This window comes from Mandrillus leucophaeus, unplaced genomic scaffold (genome assembly GCF_000951045.1).
Source record: "Mandrillus leucophaeus isolate KB7577 unplaced genomic scaffold, Mleu.le_1.0 Scaffold380, whole genome shotgun sequence".
NCBI classification, from domain to species: domain Eukaryota; kingdom Metazoa; phylum Chordata; class Mammalia; order Primates; family Cercopithecidae; genus Mandrillus; species Mandrillus leucophaeus.
In genome coordinates this window covers 614,941-642,516 of record NW_012104032.1, presented here as the reverse complement: position 1 = coordinate 642,516, position 27,576 = coordinate 614,941, and the positions used below count along the sequence as shown (strand labels likewise).

Genomic DNA, 27,576 nt, shown 5'->3' with positions numbered 1-27,576 from the left:
AAAAAAAAAAAAAAGAAAAAAAAAGGATTCTCAGCAGAGGAAGTGGGAGATAGGGGTGGAGGACACTTGGTGACTGTATTTTATTTCAGGTATGTTGTGAATTGGTCATAATATAAAGGCGGCATATCGCCTTAAATTAATGTTAGGCTTTTGGTGTTTGATTAAAAGGTTCACACACTGCAAAGCCCTGTTGAGGAGAAAGTCAGCCTTTATTGTAACGACGATGGAGTATTTTCTTAAAGCCTCAAAGTAAAACAAGCCAGGCTGGGTGTGGTGGCTGATGCCGGTAATCCTAACAGTTTGGGAGGCCGAGGCGGTCAGATCACCTGAGAGGTGATTTGAGAGGTCAGGAGTTTGAGACCAGCCTAGCCAACATGGCGAAACTCTGTCTCTACTAAAAATACAAAAATCAGCCACGCATGGTGGTGGGCACCTGTAGTCCCAGCTACTCGGGAGGCTGAGGTAGGAGAATCGCTGAACCTGGGAGGCCAAGGTTGCAGTGAGCCAAGATTGCGCCGCTGCACTCAGCCTGGGTGACAGAGCAAGACTCTCTCTCAAAACAAAACAAAACAGAAAAGTAAAACAGGCCAAGTTATATATGAAATATGAAGATGCTTGGATTCTTTTATGGGGAGAAGACACCACCCAGATCGCTCTAGTCCCTGCTCCAGTTTTGCTTTCTTAGGGAGTTCGGGAAGGGGCTGTAGGTTGCCCAGGACGGGACCTTGGAGGGGAGATGGGGGAGGCTGCTGTTGGGTGCTGCATCTCCTATCCAAGGTCATCAGTATGGACTGCCACATGGCCCTTCACCTCTGGCTCAGGCCCTGGTGATGGGGCAGTAGTCTTGCATGGGGACTGGGGGTGACTCAAGAGCAGCTGACTGGGGACCTGAGCCCACAGGGGCAAGAATTGCAACATGGTTCTGGGAAGTGATCCCCCAAGGCTGATGGGAGCTAGAACCCGTGACGTAAACAACCCAGCCTTTTCCCAGCCAACAGTCTTGGCTAGAACAACCCCAGCACCACCTAGTTCTGAGGCTCTGAGAGCCCCTCTTCAGGGGTAGACGAAGGAGTGACATTTAACCTCTGGTATACCAGAGGGGAGCCAAGCAGGGCACGCCAGTCCCGGGCTGCTCTCAGGGAGCTGCAGGCTTGCCTTGACCTGTTCTGGCTGATGCTACAGCCAGTGCCTGGGGAGGCCTGCTGTGGCCTGTGCCTAAATATGCAGGAAACGTCTTTTGCCCCTAGCCTCACCTGCAGGATAAATACACCCCAGGCTTATGACCCTTGGTTGGGGAGCAGCTGCTTCAGGACTTGGGGAAGGACAGGACTGGTCTACTTCTGATGCTGGAAGGCAGGAGGACTGAGGCCAGGCCCCCTCAACCCTCAGAGAGCAAAGCTGAGAGAATTCACCTAAAGCAGAACGACAGAAGGGAGGGCAGCACAGAGATGGGGAGAATCCACATCCAGGAGCTCTAGGGGAAATCCCCTCTGGAGTCTTTCAAGAAGCTAGGCGGGTCTAAATATTCATACCCACAACCTCCACCCCATACCCTAGGGAGAAAAATGAAGGCTCAGTCAAGTGAAAGACTTCCCTGGAGTCAAGAGAGCTGCAAGGCCTGGAAAGGAAGTGCCCCCATCCCTCTCCTCCCACCAGGCCTAGGCAAGTTTCTCTCCTCACAGAGACTATGAGGTCGAAACCACAGAAGAGAGGACTCTTGTGTCTGCGGCTGGGTGGGAGGAAGGGCTCAGCGCCAGACGGGCCATAGGGAGGAGAGGGCTGTCCTGGAGCTGGTGCAGGACTCTGGAGGCCTGGTGGGAGGGACCCAGCTGCATGAGGCCTGCACCACCCCAGCTTTCCCTCCACATTGGTCTGGAGTAAAAAGCAACTATGTTGGGTCAAAGAACTCAGCTGGTTGGCTTTGTCTTTGTGAATGAGAGAGATGCAAGGTATCCCCTAGGAGAAAGTCAACGGAACACCTCCCACCTTGGCTTAGGAGTCCAGTGGAGGGTGGGGGGACCTCCAGCTCTGCAGTAGGCCCTGGATCCTAGCCTCTGGGGCTGCTCCTCCCTCCCTTCCAGGGCCCAGAAGCAAATGGTGGTTCTGGCACTGGGACCGCCCATGACCCACTTAAAACGGAGCCAGGGCTGCCGCCCCTCCCCTGGGGGACCCAGCAGAGCAGGGGAGGGAAAAAAGGCAAGGCAGTGAAGTTGGCTGTGGGCAGCTCCCCAGATGCCCAGGCTCGTTTTCTTAGGGGCGCTCCCTTTCAGGTCTCAGAGGAGGACTCTAGGCCTGGGAAGAGGACGACTCCTCCCCGAGAGTCAGGCTCAGCCTCCAGCACTAGGGCAGGTTTTTACTCTCCCTGGTGTCTGAGCACTCCACGTTTCGTCTTCCACCCCCATTCCTGGGGCCATACTTTTCCAGTCGGCCCCAGACCCCTTCAGGGACAGAGAGAGAAGAGAGTATTCTTTCCAAAGAGTTTCCTCCGGGGTGGGACCAGGGCGGAGAAGCCAAACCCAGATCCCATCCCCCTTCTGGGGCCCTTCCTGGCCCCTCCCGACCGCACCCAGGCCCTTGCCAGGCTGAGTGGGTTGAGATGGCCCAAAATAAGAAGCTCATTAAATCCGTCTCCCACCTTCACCCCAAAATAAGAGAGAGAGAGGAAAAACCTCCTCAGACAACTCCCACGCAGCTTCCTCTGGGGCCCGGTGGGCCACCGTCTGGGCCGGGGTGGGGGTGGGGGGCGCCCGAGCCAGCCGAGACGTGTGAGGGCACCCCGGGCCAGACCCTCTCCCCACTCCCCAAGCGACGCCCCCTGGCTCCCTGCAATTAACACAGAAAAACAATTAACAACAAAAAGGGCCTGAAGGCGCCGACGCGGGTGGGGATAGGGGAAGGCAGCGACCCGGCCGATCACCCGGCCCACAAGGAGAGCTTTGTGTGGACGGAAACGCGGCCAGCGCGCCGGCGCTGCGACCCTCGACGCCAGGGATGCGGGTAGGGGGACAGCGGGGTCCTCTCGGGGAGACGGGGGCTGTGGCCCTGGACGCTCGGCCGTTCACCCTCGACCCCCATCTGGCCGCAGACGCGTCCGCTCAGGGCCTGGGCCGCCCGGGGAGGCCGGAGCGCCCATCGGAGGGCGCGCCGGCGGGAGAGCGCTGGAGAGCTGGAAAGTCGAAGAAACAACAAACTCTCGCGCATGACGAGGAGCCGGGACAGCGCGGGGTTTGAGCGGAGTCCAAATGTTTACCAGGCGGTTCCAGAGCTGAACGCAGAGCCCAAGGGAATTGGGGAAGGGGGAGTCTGCCCCAGTTGTAAAGTTCTTCCAAGGACTGGGAAAAAAGAAGGAATGGGAAAGACAGTCGGCGGCGCAGGGGGTGGGGGCAGCTGGTTGGAAGCGGGCAAAAGTTGGATCGATCTGGAAGTTTGGAGACGAAGAGGAAAAAGAAAAGGAGGGGGAATCCTGCAGGCCCGAACAGCCGAGATCCCAAGAGCCCTCCTCTCCGAATAGAGGCTGTCCCCTTGGAGACCCCCGGGCTCGCCTCCCGGCGGGCGAGACTCCAGGAAGGGCCGGAGAGCTCACTTACTTCGGGACTGAAGGTGCTGCTTTGGGTCGAGCCGAGGGAGGCGAGCGCGGTGCCGAGCGTGAGCAGGGGGAGCAGGAGACAACGGGAGGGTCTTGGGGCGGGAGACATGGTCCGAGACCACCGGGTCAGCCGGGCAGTGTGGGCTCCGCGGCGGGGCCCACGCCCTGGGGTCGCACTGCCACTCCCTCGGGGCGCCTTTGTCTTCGGTAGCACTGAACTTTAATTCCTAGAGCGCTGTCGGCTTGGAATTAAGGGGATTGTTCCTGAAAGTGCCTGTTTGCTCTTCTCCTCTTTTCCGGTTTTTGATCTTTCTTCTGCTTAGTCGGCGAACTGGGGTCTGGATCCCTCTCGCTCTCTCCTCTGGTCCCTCCCTTTTCCCGCAGCCTCTCCTCCGTCCCCGCCCCAGTGCCCTCCTTTCCTGGTTGGGGACGTGGTTGTTTTAGCCTGAATCCAATTACAACCAAGAAAAAAAAAAAAAAAAAAACCCAACCCGCTAAGTTGCCTTTTTGTGGTGCAGGCTGCCATCTGCAGGGGTTGAGGCCACGGTGGACAGCAGGGGGCTGTAGGGGACCCAGGGGACGGGATGTGGGAGACTTTCTCCCCATAAGCATATTCTGAGTGGCTTGATTCCTCTGGTATTCAGCATTTGTCTCACCTCAGGGTGGAAATTATTGGGGACTACGTGGCTAGGGGCAACAAGGAGCTCAAAGTGTGGGATGGTGAGGTCTTCCTCCATGCTCATGAGACCTGCATAGGGAGAAGGGGCCAGTTTACTAATAGTTGGGGGGTTATCTTCTGGCCCCTATAGACAACTGTCTATGTTCCTCCCTCTGCTGCCAAAAATTCCAAACTATAACCCAACTACCAACAAAAAACCCCACAACCATACTGGATCTGTGGCTCCAACCTTGTAGAAAGATTCCTTTATTGTCATTTGTAACGTGGCTGCACCTTTAATTGGAACTCGCTGACAGGAAAAGGGTACAAGGCCATGGGATCTGGGGAAAGCAAATCAAGCTGGGTGAAATTATTGTAAAAGAAGGGATTGGGAGTTGGGATGCTGGGGTTTAGTTCCACCTCTACACTGAAAAAGGAGGCAATTCTTAAAGAGTAAAATCTCCTTTAGGGACTTACTGGACTCAGAACAAAAGATGGAGGTATGTAGGAAAGGGAGAGGGCAGGATAAAGCTGACCGTGAGAAAGGGAGACAGATAAAGGGTCCGGAACTAGACAGATGTGGAAAAGCAGCGCAACAGAAGCAGGAAAAGTGTGGGAGACAGAAAACTCGACTATCAGCGAAATCTAAGATCCAAGAATTGCATTTGGTCAGTGAGAGAGGACGGAGGTAGTGCGAGGAGGGAGAAGAAAGCAAAGGAAGGAATAAAGGAGGGTGGACAGAAATTAGGTCAGGTAGGAAGCTTCAGAAATCAAGGGATTCAGGAACTATCGCACTTCTGTGGCAGAAGAATGGAAGTCTAGTGCTCAGTACTGCAATGAAAACAAAGGTCTTTTGCTCTCAGATTCACGATCAATAAAATGAAAAGCTTTTCAGGTCCTGTGGAGCCTCCAGGTTTGTGGGAGGTATATGGTGTGTATTTATTTATTTATTTTGAGATGGAGTCTCGCTCTGTCACCCAGGCTGGAGTGCAGTACACCCAGGCTGGAGTGCAGTGGTGCAATCTCGGCTCACTGCAAGCTCCGCCTCCTGGGTTCATGCCATTCTCCTGCCTCAGCCTCCCGAGTAGCTGGGACTACAGGCACCCGCTACCACGCCCGGCTAATTTTTTGTATTTTTGGTAGAGATGGGGTTTCACCTTGTTAGCCAGGATGGTCTCGATCTCCTGACCTTGTGATCCGCCCGTCTTGGCCTCCCATGGTTGTGTTATTAAACAGTTACCTACCCCACAGTGACTGAGGGCTAAGCCCTTACGTAGGGCTTTCCTACACAAACTGGGGTTGGAAGGTACAAGCCCCTCTTCAACCAATCTCTGGAATACAGTCAGAAACATGGAGACCTCAGAACCCCACTCTTGGCAGAACATGCAACACCCAGGTATGGTTTTTCCCACATCAGTCTTCCCAGTGGGGGTAACCACGTGGACCATGTATTTGAATCTTAGGAAGACTGACACCAGATGCTTGTCAAAAAAGGGACCTAGACTAGAAATTTTTTTTTTCTTTTTTTTGAGATGGAGTCTCACTCTGTCGCCCAGGCTGGAGTGTAGTGGTACAATCTTGGCTCACCACAACCTCCACCTCCTGGATTCAAGTCATTCTCCTGCCTTAGCCTCCCAAGTAGCTGGGATTACAGGTGTGTGCCACCACCCCTGGCTAATTTTTGTATTTTGAGTAGAGACGGCGGGGGGGGGGGTTTCACCATGTTGGCTGGGCTGGTCTTGAACTCCTGACCTCGTGATCCACCCGCCTCAGCCTCCCAAAGTGCTGGGATTACAGGCGTAAGCCACCGTGCCCAGCTGAAAATCTTTTTCATGAAAACATTTATTAGATGCCAGCTGTACATGGCCTAAACTGTGTATGGGCTCTTAAAGGCTTGAGTGCCTGGCTAGAACCAGGAAAACTGCTGTCCCCTTTTCATGTGCACAGAACAGCTATTTCTCATAGTTGGGCCAGTCCTATGGCCTGCAAAGGAGGTAAACATTTTAAAGCAAGACTTAGCCGAACTGGAATGGAGCCAGAGATGAGGGCACTAAGCCAAGCCTCCCAGGCAGTGATTTAACAGCTTGTTCTTGGTGTCCCAGCTCTTTTGCTTTGGAGACAGATGGGGAATGTGAAGGCTCTCTTCTGGGTGGGATGAAGCATCTAGGTGACAGAAAAGAAATCCAGAGAGAGGCTGAGGGAGGCAGGAGCTGCTTTTTATTGACTTGGAAGTGGGCTCTTTAGTGAAGCCCCTTTGGATTTAAGAGCATTTTCCTTCTTCCTTTGTTCTTCCTGCAACTTCTGCTGCCTGAGCTGCCATGCTTGTAATCCAGTGTCCATTTCCTGTGACAGCAGTACAACTCGTCTCTGAAACAGACAGGAAAACAGTGTGGATAACATCTGGGACTTAAGCGCTACACTATATATCCTTCCACTTACAAATTCAAAGGTTTCATCTGGAAAATGACACTGCTGACTCCCCAGTGGGAGCAAGTCCTGGCTTGGGAAGCAGAGGGAGACAGCAAAATGCGCAGCAGGATGTCTACTACTGGTTCCTGTCCTGGCAGTGCCCCACTCTCTTCCTCCCTTCTCACAGTGCTATTAAAACCTTTGGCTGGGGCCAGGCACGGTGGCTCACGCCTGTAATCCCAGCACTTTGGGAGGCTGAGGCAGGCGTATCACCTGAGGTTGGGAGTTTGAGACCAGTCTGATCAAAATGGAGAAACTCCGTCTCTACTAAAAATACAAAATTAGCCAGGCGTGGTGGCACATGCCTGTTATCCCAGCTACTCGGGAGACTGAGGCTGCAGAATCGCTTGAACCCGGGAGTAGGAAGTTGAGGTGAGCTGAGATGGCAACATTGCACTCCAGCCTGGGCAACGAGCGAAACTCCATCTCACCAAAAACAAAAACATCAACAACCTTTGGCTGTTATTAATAAAACCTCTGCATGAGGGGTACATGTTTGCTTAGGTGCAACACAGCTCAAGACAAATTATGATTTAAATGTTCTCCTTCCAGGTAGCCCTGGCTGTTGCTCTAGCCACTCACTGCAAACTTCTCCCTTTCAGCTTTTCTTCGAAGTTGGCCTTTCATTGGGGGAGCAGGGCGGCCATCTACAAGTAGAAGTGAGAGAAAAGGCAAGTGTTAGAGACGGTCTGCAGCACCTTGTGCAAATACTGTGATAGGAATAAGGGAAGAACCAATCTCTAGCTCCTCTCTTCCATTTCATATACACTGTAGCTTAATTAAGCTAAAATACGTCCCTCATCTTCAAGGGTAAGGTACGATAACCCAGAATGAGCTCTTAGGCATACTACTACTCTTTCATTTTATTTCATTTATCTATTTAGTTTTTCAGAGAGTCTCGCTCTGTTGCCACGTTGGAGTGCAGTGGCGCAATCTCAGCTCACTGCAACCTCTGCCTCCCGGGTTCAAGAGATTCTCCTGCCTCAGACTCCTGAGTAGCTGGGACTACAGGCATGTGCCACCATTCCTAATTTTTGTATTTTTAGTAGAGACGGGGTTTCACCATGTTGGCCAGTATAGTCTTGATCACTTGACCTTGTGATCCACCTGGCTCGGCCTCCCAAAGTGCTGGGATTCCAAGCGTGAGCCACTGTGCCTGGCCTTTTTTATTTTATTTTTTATTTTGAGACAGACTTTTGCTCTTGTTGCCCAGGCTGGAGTGCAATGGCATGATCTCGGCTCACCGCAACTTCTGCCTCCCGGGTTCAAGTGATTCTCCTGCCTCAGCCTCCTGAGTAGCTGGGATTACAGGTGCGTGCCACCATACCCGGCTATTTACTACTCTATTTCACTTAACTCTCATTAGCCTTGTATTTGAGGTCCTCTGCAATGCTGAATCTGTTTTGTCTTCAGAAATTCTTAAGCAATGTGATCACTGTTGTACTATGTCTCTTTGCTAAATTCCATCCCACTCCACAATGAAATGCCCTCTTTTCTTTTTCTTCCAGCCAAATTTTCATCCTTAGGTCCACTCAAACCCTAACTTTCCCAGAAACTCTAATCTCTTCAAATCCATCAGCCTTTTCTTCTGAAAGAAGTGCTGACTATTTAATATTCACCTATTTGCCTTGGGACATTTACTGTACTTTTTTTCTTTAAGTGTTATTTAGCTACCTTAGGTCCTTTTGGAAAGGGGCAGAGTATTGAAATACTATTATTTACTATTATTATTTTTGAGACAAGGTCTTGCTCCGTCGCCCAGGCTGGAGTGCGATGGCACAATCTCAGATCATTACAACCTCCACCTGCTGGGCTCAGGCGATTCTCCTGCCTCAGCCTCCCGAGTAGCTGGGACTATAGGCACATGCCACGGCGCCTGGCCCTGAATGCTATTACTTAATTTTTAAAACGTCCACGCTTTGTCCTAGTTAGACTTTAAGTTCCCTGGGTCAAGAACTGTATCGCTAGCTTTTGCTATTCATAGTATAGTGTAGGCACATAAGCATGTTAATAAACATCCACAAATATCTGCTGACTTGCTGAAAAGATGCAGTATCTGACCCAAGTAGTTTACTTTCTGCAAAGAAAGAAACAGAGTGAAAACTCTGCCCAAAAGTTTGAAGGCAAGACAGAGAAGAGGTGATATTTATCAGGAAGGGGAACCAATATTGTGTATGCCACGTGCTTTACATTGGTTGTTTCATTTTATCCTTATAAGAACCGTATGAGATAGGTATTCTTTTACAGATACGGAAACTGAGACTAAGATAAAATTAAGTAACTTGTCCAAGACCACAAAGTTAGCGAGAAGGGAAGCCTAGATTAAGAATAAGGTCCACAGGCTGGGCGTGGTGGCTCATGCCTGTAATCCCAGCACTTTGGGAGGCTAAGGGGATCACTTGAACTAAAGAGTTCAAGACCAGCTTGGGCAACATAGCAAGACCTTATCTCTACTAGGTGTTTAAAAAAAAAAAAAAATTAGCCAGGAATGGTGGTGTGTGCCCGTGGTCCCACCTACTTGGGGGGCTGAGGTGGGAGGACTGCTTGAGCCCAGGAGATCAAGGCTGCAGTGAGCGATGATCATGCCACTGCACTTCAGCCTGGGTGACAGGGAAAGACCCTATTTCAAAAAAAAAAAAAAAAAAAAAGAAGCAGTCATATATAATTCCAGAGTCTTTCCAACAGTCCATACTCCTACAAGGAGATGCCAAGCTTCTTACAGTAAATAACAAGTGGAAAAAATCTTCACCATCTTCCTCAGTCACCAATTATCCAATTAAGCAGGATCATACTCCTAGAGAGCAACAATAGGGGATTAAATATTCAGATTTCTGTGTTGTCAAGGAGGACTGGCCTATGTTTAGTCCTGGCTTTACCTAGCTGTATGATCATGGGCAATTCACTTCTGTAGGCCTCAAATTTCCTACTTGTACACTGGAGTCTCATAAGAAGAATGGGGAGTAGCTTCAACTTCTCTAAGGTCCCTCCCTTCTAGGGCTAATATCTACTCTCCCCCACCCCTCTCTTTTGTAAGTAAAGGGAAAATAATTTTCTGAAGGGAGCCTGCCATCCATAGTCTTCATCCTTCTACCCCTCTGAGATGTTTATTTCTGTAGCTTTTCAAAGAGCTCCCCCTCCATTTGGTACCAAATACTGAAAATTCACTAACCACACAGAAAAGTGGTTCTTGGTTAAAAAAAATAATGTCCCCCTTTAAAAAACGCAGAAGTCTTGTCACCCGCTTCCACCCTGGCGGCCCCAAGTCAGAATTATCTTCTGCTTATCTCCACAAGTCAAGATCCTGTTTAGCTTTACCTTCCTTAGTTGAAGTGTAATCTACAAAATAAACACGAGGGATTCCCCAAATTCCGTTTTCCAAATAGAAAGTTCAACACTTTTACACGCCCCCACCTTGATACCCCCCAGCTCCCCGTCCAGGGGCGTTCCCTCTGGGTGAAAATCTCCCCAGTGGAGTTAACTGTCAGATCAGCGCTCACCCGCATATGACCAGTCTGGGAGGTCTGTAAGGGGCCCGTAGCCGGAGGGGTTGGCAGCCAGTCCCTGCCTGTGTGGAGAAAAACAGATCTGTGAGGACCCAGCCCGGCTTCTGGTCCCCCAGGACCCCTCATCCCAGCACTCACTGTAGTCGCCACTGGCTGCCCGCCCAAGCGGCTGCGCCGCAGTGCAGCCTCCGGACACCTGCTGGGAAAACAGAACAGAGCTGGGGGAGAGGCCGCGCAGCCGGATCAGGGGTCCTGTGCCCCTCCCCAACGCGCCTCCGAGTCCACGGTCACTATCTATACCCACTCACTGAAGAGAACAGTCGCTAAAGCAGCCATGCTGAGCCGGAGTCGCCGGAAGTAGGCGTGGCCTCGGTGGCCACGCGCGACGCTATGGGGGAAGCTGGAAGTCGCCATCTTGAATCTGGGTTTTCAATCCCGGGCTCCGCCATCTTGGGTCATCGTACGGAAGGAGAGACAAAACTGCGATCCAGGTTTTTGAGGTGAAAACGAATTGTCGTTCAGGGCATGCATTCTCAGTAGAAGTCGTGTCCTCCCAGATTAAACCGTTCTGAACAGTTCCCACAATCTCCCTACAGCGGTCTCTAGTTCATCGAAATTGATATTAATAGTAACTTTGATCTCAGAGGAGTAACATCAACGTCATTCTACAGATCCTCGCATCACTGTAACACAGTTTTCCTAGACTAAGAAAAGTAATCAGATCTAGAGTTAATCGGAAATTGGGCCAGCCTGGGCAACATGGCGAAACTCCCTCTCTACAAAAAAATGAAAAATTAGCTGGGTGTGGTGGTGCATGCATGTGGTCCCAGCTACTTGGGAGGCTGAGGTGGGAGGATCGCTTTAGCCTGGGAGGCCCAAGGCTGCAGTAGGCAGAGATCACGCCACTGCACTCCAGTCTGGGTGACAGAGCCAGACCTTGCCTCAAAAAAAATTCCATATGACAAGTGCTGTATTAGGTGTAGGAGATTTTATGGAGAATAAAACCAGACATTAATATCCTGATAGAGCTTTCGGAATAAAAGAAAAAAGGCCGGGTGCAGTGGCTCACATTTGTAATCCCAGCACTTTGGGAGGCTGAGGTGGGTGGATCACCTGAGGTTGGGAGTTCGAGACCAGCCTGACCAACATGGAGAAACCCTGTCTCTACTAAAAATACAAAATTAGCCAGACATGGTGGCACATGCCTGTAATCCCAGCTACTCTGGAGACTGAGGCAGGAGAATTACTTGAACCCGGGAGGCGGAGGTTGCTGTGATCTGAGATTGCGGTGATCCGAGATTGTGCCATTGTACTGCCTGCCCTGTAGAGCATCCCTGGCGGGGACTCTGGCCAGATTAAGCAATGCGGATCCTGAGAACGCTCCTGGACACTGGATTAAAGAAGGAAGAGGTTTATTCGGCTGGGAGCTTGGCTTTTAAGACACAAATCTGCTGACGTTCCCGGCCGAATAAACCTCTTCCTTCTTTAATCTGGTGTCTGAGGAGTTTTGACTGTGGCTCGTTCTGCTACAGTACTCCAGCCTGGGCAACAAGAGTGAAACTCCATCTCAAAAAAAAAAAGAGACAATCAAATGATGACATACATTAATACTGTCATTCATACGTTAATACTGTCATTGAGTGCTGGGAAAGGAAGTACATGTTGTTTATGAGTTTATAGTGTGAACTTGATCTACAGTACACCATCAAAGATGACTTTCCTGAGAAAGGGGTATTGTATTGGAGCTAAGATGTGACATTCCATTTTTATAAGTGCTACTGCCACACATTGGTTAGTATTATCCTTGCAACAACCCTGTGAGGTAGGTACTAGAAAGTGGCAAACCCTCATTGGTGACTCCCCTCCTTTTATCACTTGCTATTCAGTGATGTCTTGGAGAAGTTATTTATCCTTCATTTTTAAATTTTAAAAATGCTTAATATGTTACATTTGTGAAAACAGTCTAAAAGTGATAATGTGAGTGAAAGTGCTTTATAAATCCTGAAACTCCTACAAAAGAGCCCATTAACTGTATGCCAGGTGTGAAGGAAAAATATCTTGGGCCTCTTCAAGCTGAGAACCTGGGAACCACAGAATTGGAGGCAGATTTGTGCCTCCAATTCTATTCAAAGTCATCTCTCTGCTCACAGAGATAGATGCATATTCTGATTACCTCTTCTGGAAAGACTTATCAGAAACTCAAAATAATGCAACCATCTGTCTCTCACCTACATGTGACCTGGAGGCCCCCAGTGAGGGGGGACCTCGCTTTGAGCTGTCTCTGCCTCTCTGGACAGAACAAATACTAATGTACTTCTTACATTTTGATGTCTTCCTAAAATGTATAAAACCAAGCTGTGCCCGGACCACATTGGGCACATCTCTTCAGGACTTCCTGAGACTGTGTTACAGGCGTGTCCTCAACCTTGGCAAAATAAACTTTCTAAATTAACTGAGACCTGTCTCAAATTTTGGGAGTTCACATTTTGGTAACCACAGGAGAATTCTGAGTGGAGATGCCCTTAACCTTTAAAAAAAAATCTATTGTCTAGGCACGGTGACCCATGCCTGTAATCACAGCACTTTGGGAGGCCAAGGCAAGTGCATCACTTGAGGTCAGGAGTTGGAGACCAGCCTGGTCAACATGGTGAAACCCCATCTCTACTAAAAATGCAAAATTAGCTGGGCACGGTGGCTCACGCCTGCAATCCCAGCACTTTGGGAGGCCAAGGTGGGCGGATCATGAGGTCAGGAGATCGAGACCATCCTGGCAAACACGGTGAAACCGCATCTCTACTAAAAATACAAAAAATTAGCCTGGTGTGGTGGCGGACGCCTGTAGTCCCAGCTACCCAGGAGGCTGAGGCAGGAGAATGGCATGAACCCAGGAGGCGCAGCTTGCAGTGAGCTGAGATTGTGCCACTGCACTCCAGCTCTGGGCGACAGAGCGAGATTCTGTCTCAAAAAAAAAAAAAAAAATTAGGTGTGGTGGCGTGTGCTTGTAATCCCAACTACTCGGGTGGCTGAGGCAGGAGAATAACTTGAACCCGGGAGGCAGAGGTTGCAGTGAGCCAAGATGGCGCCACTGCACTCCAGCCTGGGCAACAGAGCGAGACTCCATCTCAAAAAAATAAATCTCCTATTGGTGCTTGGTACCAGCATGAGCTAACTTTATGGCTCAAACCAATAGGGCAATTTGCTGAGGTCTGAGAGCACCCCCTCCAGAGAATCCCTGATCTCCCAAAATTTGGTTGAGATCTAAAGTAGTTTATTTTGCTGTACAACTCCTTTTTTCTTTCTTTCTTTCTTTTTTTTTTTTTTTTTTTTGAGTTTTACTTGCTTCCTACAGGAAGGTAAGTTTTCCTCTTTCCATGAGTTCGAACTCACTTCCAACAGAGAAGATGAGTTGTTTTTTTTCCTGCTTCTAGGCTGGTAGAGAGCAGTCTACAGCCTGTGACCCATCACTAGGTAAGAAACTGGTTTGGCATTTTTGTCTTGCAAATTCCTTTTAAACGAATAAAGTTAGCATTTAACAGCCAGCTGGTGTTAATTTCTGCTTACACTTAGAGCGCTCAGAAATCATATAATTTGTGTGATCACTGTTAGTTTAGTAGCATTTTGTCATAGCTGAAATATGGTAATGAGATTAAAAAAATTTTTTTTTCTTTTGTTAAGGAGCTCAATAGTTAAAAGTCAGCTTAATTAAAAGGCTAACATCCAAGATGTGTGTCTGTATGCATGCATCTGTGCATATTTGTATTTAAAAGGCTTTCAATAGGCCGGGCGCGGTGACTCACGCTTGTAATCCTAGCACTTTGGGAGGCCCAGGCGTGTGGATCACAAGGTCAGGAGTTTGAGACCAGCCTGGCCAACATCGTCAAACCCCGTCTCTACTAAAGATTCAAAAATTAGCCAGGCTTGGTATCGCGCACCTATAGTCCCAGCTACTGGGGAGGCTGAGGCAGGAGAATTGCTTGAACCTGGGAGGCGGAGATTGCAGTGAGCCAAGATCGAGCCATTGCACTCCAGCCTGGGCAACAAGAGTGAAACTCTGTCTCAAAAAAACACAAACAAACAAACAAAAAAAAACTGAGATAAGATTTTTTTTTTCTTTTTCTGTCTTTTTCTTTTTTCTTTTTTTTGAGATGGAGCCTTGCTCTGTCACCAGGCTGTAGTGCAGTGGCGGGATCTCAGCTCACTGCAACCTCTGCCTCCCAGGTTCAAGTGATTCTCTTGCCTCAGCCTCCCTAGTAGCTGGGACTACAGGCACCCGCCACCATGCGTGGCTAATTTTTGTATTTTTAGTAGAGATGGCGTTTTACCATTTTGGCCAGGCTGGTCTTGAACTCCTGACCTTAGGTGATCCACCCACCTTGGCCTCTCAAAGTGCTGGGATTATAGGTGTGAGCCACCGTGCCCAGCCTAATTTTTGTATTTTCAGTAGAGATGGGGTTTCACCATGTTGGCCAGGCTGGTCTTGAACTCCTGACCTCAGGTGATCTGCCCACCTTGGCCTTCCAAAGTCCTGGGATTACAGATTATAGGTGTGAGCCACCACAGCCAGCCTGTATGTGCTTTTTTTTTTTTTTTTTTGAGACAGAGTCTTGCTCTGTGGCCCAGGCTGCAGTGTAGTAGCGCCATCTCGGCTCACTGCAGCCTCTGCCTCCTTGGTTCAAGCGATTCTCCTGCCTCAGCCTCCTGAGTAGCTGAGACTACAGGTGTGCGCTGCCATGCCCGGCTAATTTTTGTATTTTTAGTAGAGACAGGGTTTCACAATGTTGGTCAGGATAGTCTTGATCTCCTGACCTTGTGATCCGCCCACCTCGGCCTCCCAAAGTGCTGGGATTACAGGTGCAAGCCACAGTGCCTGGCCTGTATGTGCTTTTAAAGTCCTTGTGACATTGAGTTACAGGGGTCTGACTCTTGGGTCTAAAAAGGACAGCAAGTCCTGCTAAATCTTAAACACTGACAACAATTAAAGCCTCATCTTCAAGCCCCATAGAACATGCAAATCAAAATAAACTGCTTTCCTGAGACACAGGGCCTGAAATTAAAGTTATTCAATTCCTCAAGGCCCAGGGACTACTGTGGAAGAGGTAGGCATGTAAGATTGTAAGAGCCAATTTTGAAATGTGAAATAAGTTCAGCTTCTCTATAAATATCATTAGTGTCAAAGACACACTGATGCAAAACCAGTATATGGACCCTGTGTCAGATTAACAAGGTTTTCTTGCAGCTTTAACCAACTCGTTAATAAAGGTTATAAAGGTTGTAAAAGGCTTACGGAAGTTACATTTTATAATCAAGATTAAATTTTATAGATTGTTTACAAAATTTTGAAATCAAATATAATTGACTTCATGCTGTTTTCATTAGGCCTTCTTGTTTAGAAAATTAAGTCTCCTCTCTCGAAGAATTAAGGTTTTTGCTTTTTTTTTTGAAATTCTTGAATTATCACTTTGGTTAAATAAATGACTTTACAATGACCTGTAATCCTACTTTATAATATCAAGTGTTTTAAACCTTTTATGGTTGACAAACTTTCCAAAATCACATTATAAATGTTGTCTTTTTCTAACCTAATTCTTTAAGAAATTAGATCCCCCAAAAGTTCTCCCCCGCAAAAAATGACATAATTTGGCTTGTTTGGTATACAAATTATACAGGAAGCATTGTCACATATGAAATGGTGTTTGGTTTTCTTTGGGCTGTATTTGTGTAAATATGTTATTGGTATGTGTTCCAAAATTATGGGAAACTCCAGTAACTTTGATATAACTTAGTGTACATTATCATTAATAATAATAATTGTTATATAAAAATTATTGTGTGTCACAGAGGTAATAAATTTCCTTGTCAATTGTGTCTTTTAAGTATGGCTGCCTTAAAACTTTTTTTCATCCATTGATAATTGTCTTTTGGTCCTCTTTAAAAGGTGGTTTTGTAATCAGCTATAAAACTCCAGCAGGTGCTCTTGAATGCAGGTTTCTGATAACTTTGGAGATTGTGACATCAGAATAGAGGAAAAACTTTCAGGACTCATGGAGAGCTAAAATGTTCATGAGTATTAAGCAGAACAGAAATTAACTGCATGGACTGAACCAATCTTTCTGACTTTTTGCTTAAAATGTTTATTGATTCTGGCCAGGTGTGGTGGCTCATGTCTGTAATCTCAGCACTTTGGGAGGCTGAGGCAGATGGATCACCTGAGGTCAGGAGTTTGAGACCAGCCTGGCCAGCATGGGAAAATCCCATCTGTACTAAAAATGCAAAATTTAGCGAGGTGTGGTGGTGCACGTCTGTAATCCTAGCTATTTGGGGGGCTGAGGAAGGATAATTGCTTGAACCCAGGAGACAGAGGCTGTAGTAAGCCGAGATTGTGGCACTGCACTCCAGCCTGGGAAACAGAACAACACTCCATCTCAAAAAAAAAAAAAAAAAAAAAAGTTTACTGATGCTTTGTTTTGTTTTTCAGAGTCTTAAAACTTTTCTTTTGAGCTATTGTCAGCTTTTAACAATTTAGTATAGTCCTATGAACAAATTTGGAGCATATTCATGTCTCTCTACCTGATTTCTCCAGAATTTGGAAACATTTGTGAGTATTCTTAACTTACGGCAATACAGTTATTTGTGTAAATGCAGTAAGAATATATTTTTCAGGGCTGGGCGTGCAGCCATCTGTCTCTCATCTACATGTGACCTGGAAGTCCCCAGTATGGGGGACCTTGCTTTGAGCTGTCTCCACCTTTCTGGATGGAACTAATGTACTTCTTACATATTGACTGATGTCTCGTCTCCCTAATATGTATAAAACCAAGCTGTGCCCCGACCACCTTGGGCACATGGCATCAGGACTTCCTGAGACTGTGTCACAGGAGCATCCGTAATCTTGGCAAAATAATCTTTAAAAATTAACTGAGACCTGTCTTAAATTTTTGGGGTTCACACAGGCAAGACACAAACATGTGCTGATGGGAGAGACCCATGGGAGTGGTATAATGATCTATCTGGAAGTTTATCATTTTCTTCTGCAAGACTGGGAAGTTTTTCCACAGGAGGTGGCTGTAGGTTGTGCTCTGAAAGAAGGGAAGGGTGGATCCTGGTTGAAGTAGTAAAAGCAGCTATTTTTGATAACAATAAGAATGATACAGGCTAGGGCTGAACAAGAAGAGGGGATAGGAACAAAAGAAACGTGGCTAGAAGCCAACAGATTGACTTAAATAAGCAAGGGAAGTAAGACATACAGTATCACTGTCATCTTGCATTAATACTCTTCGTTTTTACTTATCAAAACACTTCCACATAAACGATTTCCTATGATTTTCACAATAAAACTGTAAAGTAGGTAGACAGTCCAGGAAGCAATCATTGTACAGATTGCTTTGTCATTTTTAGGAATCAAAAAATTGAACCAAAATGTGGCCCTGAATTTATTGTTTTACAGTTAAAGGAAGAATGAAGACTGAGTGACACTTTTTCCAAGCTTGGTTCCTTGAGCCTTTGGCTGGCCTTGAGATAGACAGGTGAGGTGTACAGCACTGGAGTCTCACAGTTTACATTTGGGGAATCAAGTAGCAGAAGCCAAAGGCTCGAAGAACTACCCAAGTGTCAACATACAGGATTGACAGAAAAGACAAGTGGCGGGGCGCAGTGGCTCACGCCTGTAATCCCAGCACTTTGGGAGGCCGAGGTGGGAGGATCAGGTCGGGAGTTTGAGACCAGCCTGGCCAACATGGAGAAACCCCATCTCTAGTAAAAAGACAAAAATAGTTGGGTGTGGTGGTGCATGCCTGTAATCCCAGCTACTCGGGAGGCTAAGGCAGGAGAATCGCTTGAACCCGGGAGGCGGAGGTTGTGGTGAGCCGAGATTGTGCCATTGCACACAAGAGTGAAACTCCATCTCTCTCTCACACACACACACAAACAAGAAAAGATGACAAACTGGCCAGGTACTGTGGCTCATGGCCTGTAATCCCAGCACTTTGGGAGGCTGAGCCTGGAGGATCACCTGAGCCCAGGAGTTTGAGACTAGCCTGGGCAACATAGTGAGACCTTACCTCTACTAAAATTTAATTTTTGTGTGTGTGTGTGTGTTTTGCAGGGCATAGTGGCATGCACCTGTGGTCCCAGCTACTTGGGATGTTGAGGTCAGGGAGGTGAGAGGACTGCTTGAGCCCAGGAGTTCGAGGTCATCCTGGACAGTATGGTGAGACCCTGTCTCTACAAAAAATACAAAAGATTGGCTAGGCGGGGTGGCTCATGCCTGTAGTCCCAGCACTTTGGGAGGCTGAGGCAGGCAGATAACTTAGGTCAGGATTCGAGACCAGCCTGGCCAACATGGCGAAAACCTGTCTCTACTAAAAATACAAAAATTAGTTGGGTGTGGTGGCACATGCCTGTAATCCCAGCTACTTGGGAGGCTGAGGCAGGAGAATCACTTGAATGTGGGAGGCGGAGGTTGCAGTGAGCCAAGATCACGCTATTGCACTCCAGCCTGGACAACAAGAGTGAAACTCCATCTTGGAAAAACAAAAAACAAAAAGCAAAACCAAAAATTAGCCAGGTATGGTGGCGTGTGCCTATAGTCCCAGCTATGTGGGAAGCTGAGGTGGGAGGATCACCTGAGCCTGGGGAGGTCAAGGCTGCAGTGAGTTGTAATCACACCACTGTCCTCTAGCCTAGGTGACAGAGCAAGATACTGTCTCAAACAAACAAACAAAAAAACACCTGGGGTGGAGTGGGGCATATGCATTTAGGTGAACAAATAATGTGTATAATATGAACACAGCATGCAAAAGTGGACAAGTACAATTATTTAGCAGATGTGGGAGTCAAGGAGCCAGAGCTGGAGGACTTTGAGAGCAGGGTGGGAAGTTTCATTGGAACTAGGAAATCTGGGAAGAGAAGGGTCTTTAGAAGCGCCATGGCTCATGCTTGTAATCCCAGCACTTTTGGAGGCCAAGGAAGGCGGATCACAAGGTCAGGAGTTCGACACCAGCCTGGCCAATATGGTGAACCCTCATCTCTACTAAAAGTACAAAAACTAGTCAGGCGTGGTGCTGGGCACCTGTAGTCCCAGCTACTTGGGAGACTGAGGCAGGAGCATCACTTGAACCCGGGATGCAGAGGTTGCAGTGAGCCAAGATTGTGCCACTGCACTCCATCCTGGGCCACAGAGTAAGACTCCATCTCAAAAAAAAAAAAAGAAAAAAAAAAGGAAGACAAGTTCAGCCTTTATATATATATACATTTTTTTTTTTTAAAGAGATGGGGTCTTGCTATGTTTCCTAGGCTGGTCTTGAATTCTTAGGCTCAAGCAATCTTCCTGTCTGGGCCTCCCTAAATTTAACCTTTGATGTGGTTAGTGTGATACAGCAGGGGGACAATCCATGGGTTGTAAATACCAGAAAGGGCTCCTCACCGAAACAGCTACCTCTCATCTCAGCCTCCCTGGACACAACACACACACACACACACACACACACACAGAGAGAGAGAGAGAGAGAGAGAGAGAGAGAGAGAGAACCCCAGAGCGCTGACAACATCATCAGCATTCTCAGGGACCTCATGGAACTCTGTTGGAGGGAGGGGTCTGGCACCTGGACAGCACTCCTCTATGACTTCATCAGCCTCAGAAGCCACAGGAAAGCAGCTTCGTCATCCTAAACTGAATGTCTTTTAACCTCTGGACTTCAACTGGCAAAGACTGGAGTTAAGAATAATGTGAAGCATCAGGCATCTGTGCTTCATGTGTTTCCTCTCTTAAACTGCTTTGTTTTTCAAGGGCGTCATGCCCTGTATTTGGCTTTAACATTTTGCTTTCTCAGCCTAGGCAACACAGAAAGACTTTGGCTCTCTCTCTCTCTCTCTCTCTCTCTCTTTTTCTTTTGAGACAGAGTCTCCCTCGGTCACCCAGGTTAGAGTGCAGCGACTTGATGGCGGCTCACTGCAACCCCCGCTTCCTGAATTGAAACGATTCTCATGCCTCAGCCTCCCGAGTAACTGGGATTACAGGTGCACGCCACCATGCCCAGCTAATTTTTGTAGTTTTTAGAGACAGCCAAGACTCTGTTTCTTAAAAAAAAAAAAAAAAAAATAGTCGGGCGCAGTGGCTCACGCATGTAATCTCCACACTTTGAGAGGGGGAGGCAGGCAGATCACGAGGTCAAAAGATTGGGAACATCCTGACCAACATGGTGAAACCGAGTCTCTACTAAAAATGCGAAAATTAGCTGACCTGGTGGTGCGTGCCTGTAATCCCAGCTACTGGGGAGGCTGAGGCAGGAGAATCCCTTGAACCAGGGCGTCGGAGGTTGCAGTGAGCCGAGATGGTGCCATTGCACTCCAGCCTGGCGACAGAGCGAGACTCAATTAAAAAAAAATAATAATAATAATAACCTGGGCACCCACCTGTAGGCACCCACCAGCAAGTCCCAGTTACTTGGGAGGCTGAGGCTGGAGGATTACTTTAGCCCAGAAGTTCAAGGGTGCAATGAGCTCATGCTTTGTCTAATATATTTATCCAAACAGCCTCTTTCTGTTCTGTACGTTTGTATTTATACGGTTACTTTTTTTTTTTTTTTTTTTGAGACGGAGTCCCGCTCTGTCGCCCAGGCTGGAGTGCAGTGGCGCTATCTCGGCTCACTGCAAGCTCCGCCTCCCGGGTTCTTGCCATTCTCCTGCCTCAGCCTCCCAAGTAGCTGGGACTACAGGCGCTCGCCGCTACGCCTGGCTAATTTTTTTTTTTTTTTTGTATGTTTAATAGAGACGGGGTTTCACCGTGTTAGCCAGGATGATTTCGATCTCCTGACCTCATGATCCGCCCGCTTCGGCCTCCCAAAGTACTGGGGTTACAGGCGTGAGCCACCGCGCCCGGCCCCTACAGTTACTTTTGTACAAGTGCTTTGCTCTGGGAAATTAGGTGCCTCGTAATTGTTGTGATTGATAATGATGACATTGGAGAAGGAACATAAGACGAAGGAAGCTGACTCTCGGTAGGCAATTCTACTTCATTTTGCAATCTCTTTTCCTTTTTGCATGCCTGTGCGAATATTCTAAGATTGAAGAAGTTGTGGAGGTAAGAGTGAACTGTTTGGGAATTCTTTCATTATCTCCCTTTTTAGGACAGCACAAAGATCAAATCACTGTCACCTCATGCAAGAAATGTGAGAACTGTGGCTACAAATCACTCAATACAGTACTTTGCATATTATTTCCTTACTGCTTACATAATTTATTGCAACATATTCTGCTTCTTTTCCCAGAACTGTCAAATCTCTGCTATATCAGTACTGGCTACATTAGGTGTTAAATGATTGAGCTTCAAGATGGGCAAATCATGACTTCGGACTACATTCCTCTTTGCCTGGGGGCTGGGAAATTCCGTAAGCTCTCTGTGTTTCTATCAGACTGGTCTTGAAGGCGGTGGCTGTTTGTGGATCTCCGCAGAGCGCCAACGTTGGCTTAAAAAAACCCCAAAGCTAGATTGTCCAAAAGGTATCCAAAAGGTAGTTGTATTATTTACAAGCCATCTTTTAGCTTTAAAACGTGATGAAGCATTTCCAGTTCCCTTTTCTTGAACTAATTCAGCAACTCCCTTTTTTGTTAGGTCCGCGCTGCTGCTAAGACTTCAGATGAAAGATGCTCCGGGGACTCCGTTATCCTGGGCCCCTCTGCCCGACATTTTTTATTAAGCGCTGCCTCCTGGCGGCGGCTCTAATGCTCGACGCCTTCCCAGCCTAGTGGAGTTCACTTTCTCTGGTTTGGAATCTGGAAGCTGATGCAACAGTTCCCCCGAGGGGGCGGGGAGTCGGGATCCCGGAGTAGAAGAGACTGCCTTCGGGAGACCCCTCCTCCGGCTCCGAGCAGGCACCTTTCCTCGCCCCGCCTCCCGCTCCCGCCCCCGCCCCCGCCCCCCTCCCACAAGGGGCTTCCAGTCTGGGGGTCCTACCCAGATTCAGCTAAGCATCTCGGGGCAGGAGGCAGTTGTGGCCAGGGGTGGGGGCTCTCGCCCCGACCCCTGTCTGGCAGCCAGCTTATGCGGGGTTGGGAGGGAGGGAAGAGGAAGCTGAGCGTTCATGGGGTAGACGACCAGTCTCTAAGGGTGTCCGCGGTCATTTTCATTTCCCCGCAGCAATCCAGCTGTGCGGGAGCGAGGAGCGGACAGGGGAGCGGGTTGCGAGGCCTCAGTGCTTGGACCTTTGCGCCCTTCGCCTACACCCACGACAATCCCCTCTTCTAGCGCTTCCTAGAGTCGGTGGAAGGGCGGGGGCGGCTTGGCCAGGTGGAGGGAGCGGAAGGGACGCCTGTTGGGGTGAGGTCCTGGTCCCCCAAGGCAGAGCTCGAGTGGGCCCCCACAGCCAGACCTGGGCCTCGGGGGCGACCCTATTCTTCAGAGGGGTAATGAAGGCGGACGGTGGCTGGGTCCGAGCTTGGGAAGGCGTTGTCCTAGGACCGCAGACTGGGTACCCAAAAGAAGGAGGGAAATAAAAGCGAAACAAATGGCAGGGGACCGGAGAAAGCGAGGGTGGATTGCGGGGTGGGGATGGGAGAAAGGGACAAAGGTGAGTGAGGCCAGCAGGTTGGGCAGGGGCGGAGAGGGGGATGGGAACGGCCAAGGGCTAGGCCAGCGAGGATCGCGGGTTAGGGGAGAGCTTTTCCGGGGAAGAGCAGCGGGCGGGGCGCATGGTGGGGAGTTGAGTGTATGCTTCGAAGTTCCGCTGTAGAACCCACTTGCATATGCATGAACCTGAGCGTTCGCCTCCCTCGGCCTTTTCCTCCTTTGCCCTTCACCCTTTCGCAGCTGTAGCACTTAGCTCTCGTCATCTCCACGCCGCACCCAGACCGGTCACCTGAGCCTAGGTGTGAGGTAGAGCAGACAAGAATTTCCTGGATCCAGGGAAAGAGTGTTAGATGATAGGCTTTTTGTTTTGCTTTGCTTTTCCCATTAATGAAACAAAAGTCCGTTTCAAATCATTCTAGGCCTCCCAGTAAAACCGTGAAAGCCATACTTTCTTCTTTGCCTTTAACACATTACTGTCAAAAAGAGTACCTCCGGGTACTCCTTGCTTAGGAGCCAGAGCGGCAGCCAAACAGGAGGGCCTGGAGAGCAAATTCAAGGACATGCCCAGGAGCCTAGCTACCTGGGAAATCAAATAAATAACATAGTTCATTCATTCATTTATTAACCCAGCAAACATTTATTAACTGTCTATGTGAGCCCTGCTCTGCGGGGATACAGTGGTGAACAAAGCTTTTGTGATGCTTACATTCTAGTGGGGGTGGTGACAGCAAACAAATGACACTGGGAATGGACAATATCACTGGGAAGCATGTTCCAGGCAGGGAGAACAGAAATTGCAAAAGCTGTGAGGCCGCAGCGTGCTTGCTGTGTGGCCACAGCAGGGAAGCCAGTGAAGCTGTAGTGGAATGAGGAAGACAGCAGGGGGGCCCATGCAGGCAAAGACAGCTTCCTCTACCTAGGTCTTCCCTCACAACTTGGACCCCACCCCAGAGTGCAGGTAAGGGGCCAGCAAGTTGGGTAGCAGACTGAGAGTATCTAAAAGACACTAAATTATCTTTGCAATAATTCAGGTATTTGGTGCCAGTGTACTATGATTTCTGTGTCTTGGTGAAATATGAGTTGGCTTTCATCCAGTGACATAGACTTATTGACAACTCCTTACCTGGACTACTTGTGTCTGGAGTAATTTTGCAAGACAGGTACAAATTGCAGGGTGTAGCCCAGGGGCCAGCCAGCTGACAGTTGCTTAAAGGCATTAGTCACAGTTGTAATTCCAAAAATGCATGATGCACTGTGAAGTGCTGCTCCCTGAGGGCAAGAGATTTATACTATTATCTGATTTTAAGTGGTTTACTGTGCTTACCAAGAAGCTGTTTGCTTCAGAATATTGCATGTGATGAAGATGTGTAATAATTTCTTCTTTTTTTTTTGACTGGAGTGCTCACTGCAACCTCTGCCTCCCGGGTTCAAGCGATTTTCCTGCCTCAGCCTCCCAAGTAGCTGGGATTACAGGTGCCCGCCACCATACCTGGCTAATTTTTGTATTTTTAGTAGAGACGGGGTTCCACTATGTTGGCCAGACTGGTCTCAAACTCCTGACCTTGTGATCTGCCCGCCTTGGCCTCCCAAAGTGCTGGGATTACAGGCGTGAGCCACCACGCCCGGCTGATACGTAATAATTTCTAATTTTGAATATAAAGAGGCTTACACAATTTGTATTCCAGGAAAATTGGTATTTCCCCCACCTCTGCTAAGTAAACGTTCGACAGATGTTTAAATAAAACTGGTTTGAAGGGATGCCAACTCATTAGTCTGCCCAGGGTGCCATGGCCCAGTTGGCTCTTACCTGGTGACACACATCGATATCACCTGAACCAATTAGAGATCTCAGCTGTGAGTGAGCTTGCTTGGTGTCTAAATGTGCTTGGCTGTCCTCCTATAAGTGGTCTTCCTTGGCCTGCATTACCTCCCTTGGGTTGCTTTAGGGGCTGAAATGGCGCTGACACTCTTGAGATGGGACTGCAAAGTTTCCTTCTGACCATGGGATCGTATCCCCTCTGCAGGACTAAGGATAGTACATGAGTGGGAGTGAGTGGGAGATGATTAGGAAATGGAATGAGGGGAGTTGCAAGAGGCATCAGAGGTCACTATCAATGGAGGGGAAAGCTTAAATGCTCAGTAAATGTAGGGCAACAAGGAAGAGGGAGGTGGGGCTGAGGGAGGGAGAAGGAGCTGAGACTCAGGTATTTGGTGCCAGTGTAGTGGAGAAGGTGCCTGGAGGCTGGCAGGCATTGAGGTCCTCTGGGTCTGACCAGGCAGTCCCAGCTCTAGCCCGTCCCCTGGCCCCTCCCCGCTGCCGGCCAGAGTCACACATGTGTTTTCCTGTTTTCCATTTCAGTCCCCGTTACCCTCTGCTTTTTTCTGCTCCTCAGAGTCAACAGCTGCTGCAGCGTGAGCCATACCCTTGGTTCTCCTAACTAGCACCTTCCCCTCTCCCTTGACTGAGCTGGTAGCCCCTCCTCCCTGCACCTGCCCAAAGGTCACTGGACAGGTAAGAGGTGGGAGAGAAGGGACAATGGGTGAGAGGGGAAGTGTAGGAGGAGGATGGAGTGAGTCCTAAAAATCGGCTGAATGGAGACCCAAGAGCCTCCTGTTTCTTGATCCCAGCCGTGTCCCTCCCTGGGCTGAAACTTCTGCCCAGAGACTTCAGCCCTTCCTTAATGGAAGCCCTGGCCACAGGAGTAAACAGTTTCTTTTTTGTTTCACCTTTTTTTTTTTTTTTTAAGAGACTGACTTAGCCACAGTAGAATATAGAAAAACAAACAGAGAACTGGGGAGGGAGGAGCTGAGCTTCTAGCTTGGAGTGATGGGGAAATCTAGTCATACCAGAGTGTATCTGTTTTCTGTTTCTGTTGTTAGGGGAGGCAGCACAGACTGGTTGGAGCCAGGAAGGCAGGACATGGGGTCTCTGGGAGAGAAAGTGTGTTCTTACAGTAGTTCCCTGAGCTCGGCTGAGGAGCCAAGACCCTGAGTTATGTGCTAGTTCCTGGAGGAAGTGTGTTTTGGTGTTGCCATTCGAGGGTGAGGTTAGGGTGAGGGGCTCCACTGACTGTTCTGCCCAGCACTGCATACTGGAGGCCCTGCTGCCAGTTTCTGAATCAAATTTCTTCCACAGGCTGTAGGATGAGTGTGTTGTCCTGTAATCTTCACTGGGTGTTCAGAGATGAATGCATCTCAGACAGGGAAAGACGACAAGGGCTGCTGTTATCTTATGGGGTTGCTCATGTAAAACCTGGGGTGGGCCAGGTGCAGTGGCTCACACCTGTAATCCCAGCACTTTGGGAGGTTGAGGTGGGAGGATCACAAGGCCAGGAGTCCGAGACCAGCCTGGTCAACATGGTGAAACCCCGTCTCTACTAAAAATAAAAAAAATAAAAATTAAAAATTAGCTGGGCATAGTGGTGGGTGCCTGTAATCCCAGCTACTAGGGAGGCTGAAGCAGGAGAACCCGGGAGGTGGAGGTTGCAGCGAGCAGAGATTGCGCCACTGCACTCCAGCCTGGGGGACAAAGCAAAACTCCGTCTCGGAGAAAAAAAAACCTCCAAAACCCAAACCCCCCCTCCAAAAAAAAAGAAAAAAAAAAAAAAGAAAACCTGGGGCAGAAGAGCCCCTTTGGGAGAGCCTAGGGATGTTGTTGGTCGCAGGCTGCCTGAATGGCGGAAGCATTACCCTAAGACCTAGGGTCTTAGGGAGAAATGTGAGCTGCCAAAGATGGTGCCTTCTTGTCCAGGGTGCTAGGTAGTGGTTGAGAAAAGACAGGGGCTTCATGTTCTCTATGAATGGCAGCCTCCCTTGCCTAGTTTGCATGGGCAGACTGAAGTAGGTTAGAGTCCACTAGCACTTCTTGGTGCTACCACTAGGGCATGCTGTTTGCTGGAGTGCGGGTTTTCCCCCAGCAGATTTCTGTCTCAAAATTCCACGGATAGGACTTCACTTTTCAGATGCCACCAGTCAGGAATGAAACCCTGTACACTTCTCTCTCCATTCCCCCTCACAGTTTTCCCTTCCTTTGTCCCTCCTTCCTTCCTTTCTTTTACATCATATTAGGACACATGCCCACCCCTTGGTGCCAGTGAATTTGGTCTTAAAAGGGCAGGCGTGATGATGTGTTTGTGTTTTCTTTTGTTTGCTTTAGAAGTGGGCACCCTAGCAATAGCAGCACTGCCAAGAGGACTTGTAATCACCTCTTATCCCTGCAAAGAATGAGAAAGGGGAGGGGCAGCCAGGAAGGAGATTAACAAACTTTGTTGGAGCCTTTAGTCTAGGCTATAGACTGAAGGATGACAGAGGCTTTCTTTCTTTTTAGTCTAGTCTGATTACATCTTCCTCCAGGTAATTCATGTAGGTCATTCCTGTCCAAAAGCAAGGTCTAAGGTGGTGCTGGTGGCTCACGCCTGTAATCCCACCACTTTGGGAGGCAGAAGCAGGTGGATCAGTTGAGGCCAGGAGTTCAAGACCAGCCTGGCCAACAGAGCGAAACCTCATCTCTACTAAAAATACAAAAATTAGGCTGGGCACGATGGCTTATGCCTGTAATTCTAGCACTTTGGGAGGCTGAGGTGGGCGGATTGCCTGAGTTTAGGAGTTTAAGACCATCCTAGTCAATATGGTGAAACCCCGACTCTACTAAAAACACAAAAGATTAGCTGGGCGTGCTGGTGTGTACCTGTAATCCCACCTACTCAGGAGGCTGAGGCAGGAGAATTGCTTGAACCTGGGAGGCGGAGGTTGCAGTGAGCCGAGATCACGCCACTGCACTCCAGCCTGGGCAACAGAG

At 48.7% G+C, this 27,576-nt stretch overlaps 3 protein-coding genes across 6 annotated transcripts in view; 1 reads left to right on the top strand and 2 right to left on the bottom strand.

Moving 5' to 3' along the window:
* The window catches only part of MMP14 (matrix metallopeptidase 14 (membrane-inserted)), an 11,260-nt gene extending 7,284 nt beyond the window's left edge, over positions 1-3,976 (bottom strand). Inside the window, exon 1 of the mRNA XM_011990628.1 lies at positions 3,588-3,976. Coding sequence (XP_011846018.1) covers positions 3,588-3,695 — 108 coding nt within the window. The 5' untranslated portion in view covers positions 3,696-3,976. The remainder of the gene's footprint in view (positions 1-3,587) is intronic.
* Positions 3,977-6,441: 2,465 nt separating this feature from the next.
* On the bottom strand, positions 6,442-10,576 carry MRPL52 (mitochondrial ribosomal protein L52). Of its 4 annotated transcripts, none has more exons than XM_011990624.1 (5): positions 10,525-10,576; positions 10,355-10,412; positions 10,211-10,278; positions 7,296-7,360; positions 6,442-6,611 (listed from the first exon to the last, which is right to left on the bottom strand). In XM_011990624.1, the coding sequence occupies exons 1-5, from the start codon at positions 10,550-10,552 to the stop codon at positions 6,462-6,464; spliced, it is 369 nt and encodes a 122-aa protein (XP_011846014.1). In that variant the 5' UTR covers positions 10,553-10,576; the 3' UTR covers positions 6,442-6,461. The 4 variants fall into 4 exon arrangements, with proteins under 4 accessions (XP_011846014.1, XP_011846013.1, XP_011846015.1 ...); XM_011990623.1 differs by having other exon boundaries at positions 10,355-10,415; positions 10,525-10,573; XM_011990625.1 differs by having other exon boundaries at positions 7,289-7,360; positions 10,525-10,561.
* Positions 10,577-25,115: 14,539 nt separating this feature from the next.
* The window catches only part of SLC7A7 (solute carrier family 7 (amino acid transporter light chain, y+L system), member 7), a 48,281-nt gene continuing 45,820 nt past the window's right edge, over positions 25,116-27,576 (top strand). Inside the window, exon 1 of the mRNA XM_011990619.1 lies at positions 25,116-25,290. The gene's annotated coding sequence lies outside the window, so the exon portion shown is untranslated. The remainder of the gene's footprint in view (positions 25,291-27,576) is intronic.

Excerpts from the sequence above, each read along its gene's own strand:
- MRPL52 (XM_011990623.1), bottom strand. The coding sequence starts at position 10,552 with ATGGCTGCTTTAGCGACTGTTCTCTTCA. Across the intron at positions 10,279-10,354 it reads GGCAGCCAGTGGCGACTACA|GCAGGGACTGGCTGCCAACC; the intron begins GTGAGTGCTGGG and ends TTCTCCACACAG. Across the intron at positions 7,361-10,210 it reads CCCAGACTGGTCATATGCGG|ATGGCCGCCCTGCTCCCCCA; the intron begins GTGAGCGCTGAT and ends TTCTACTTGTAG.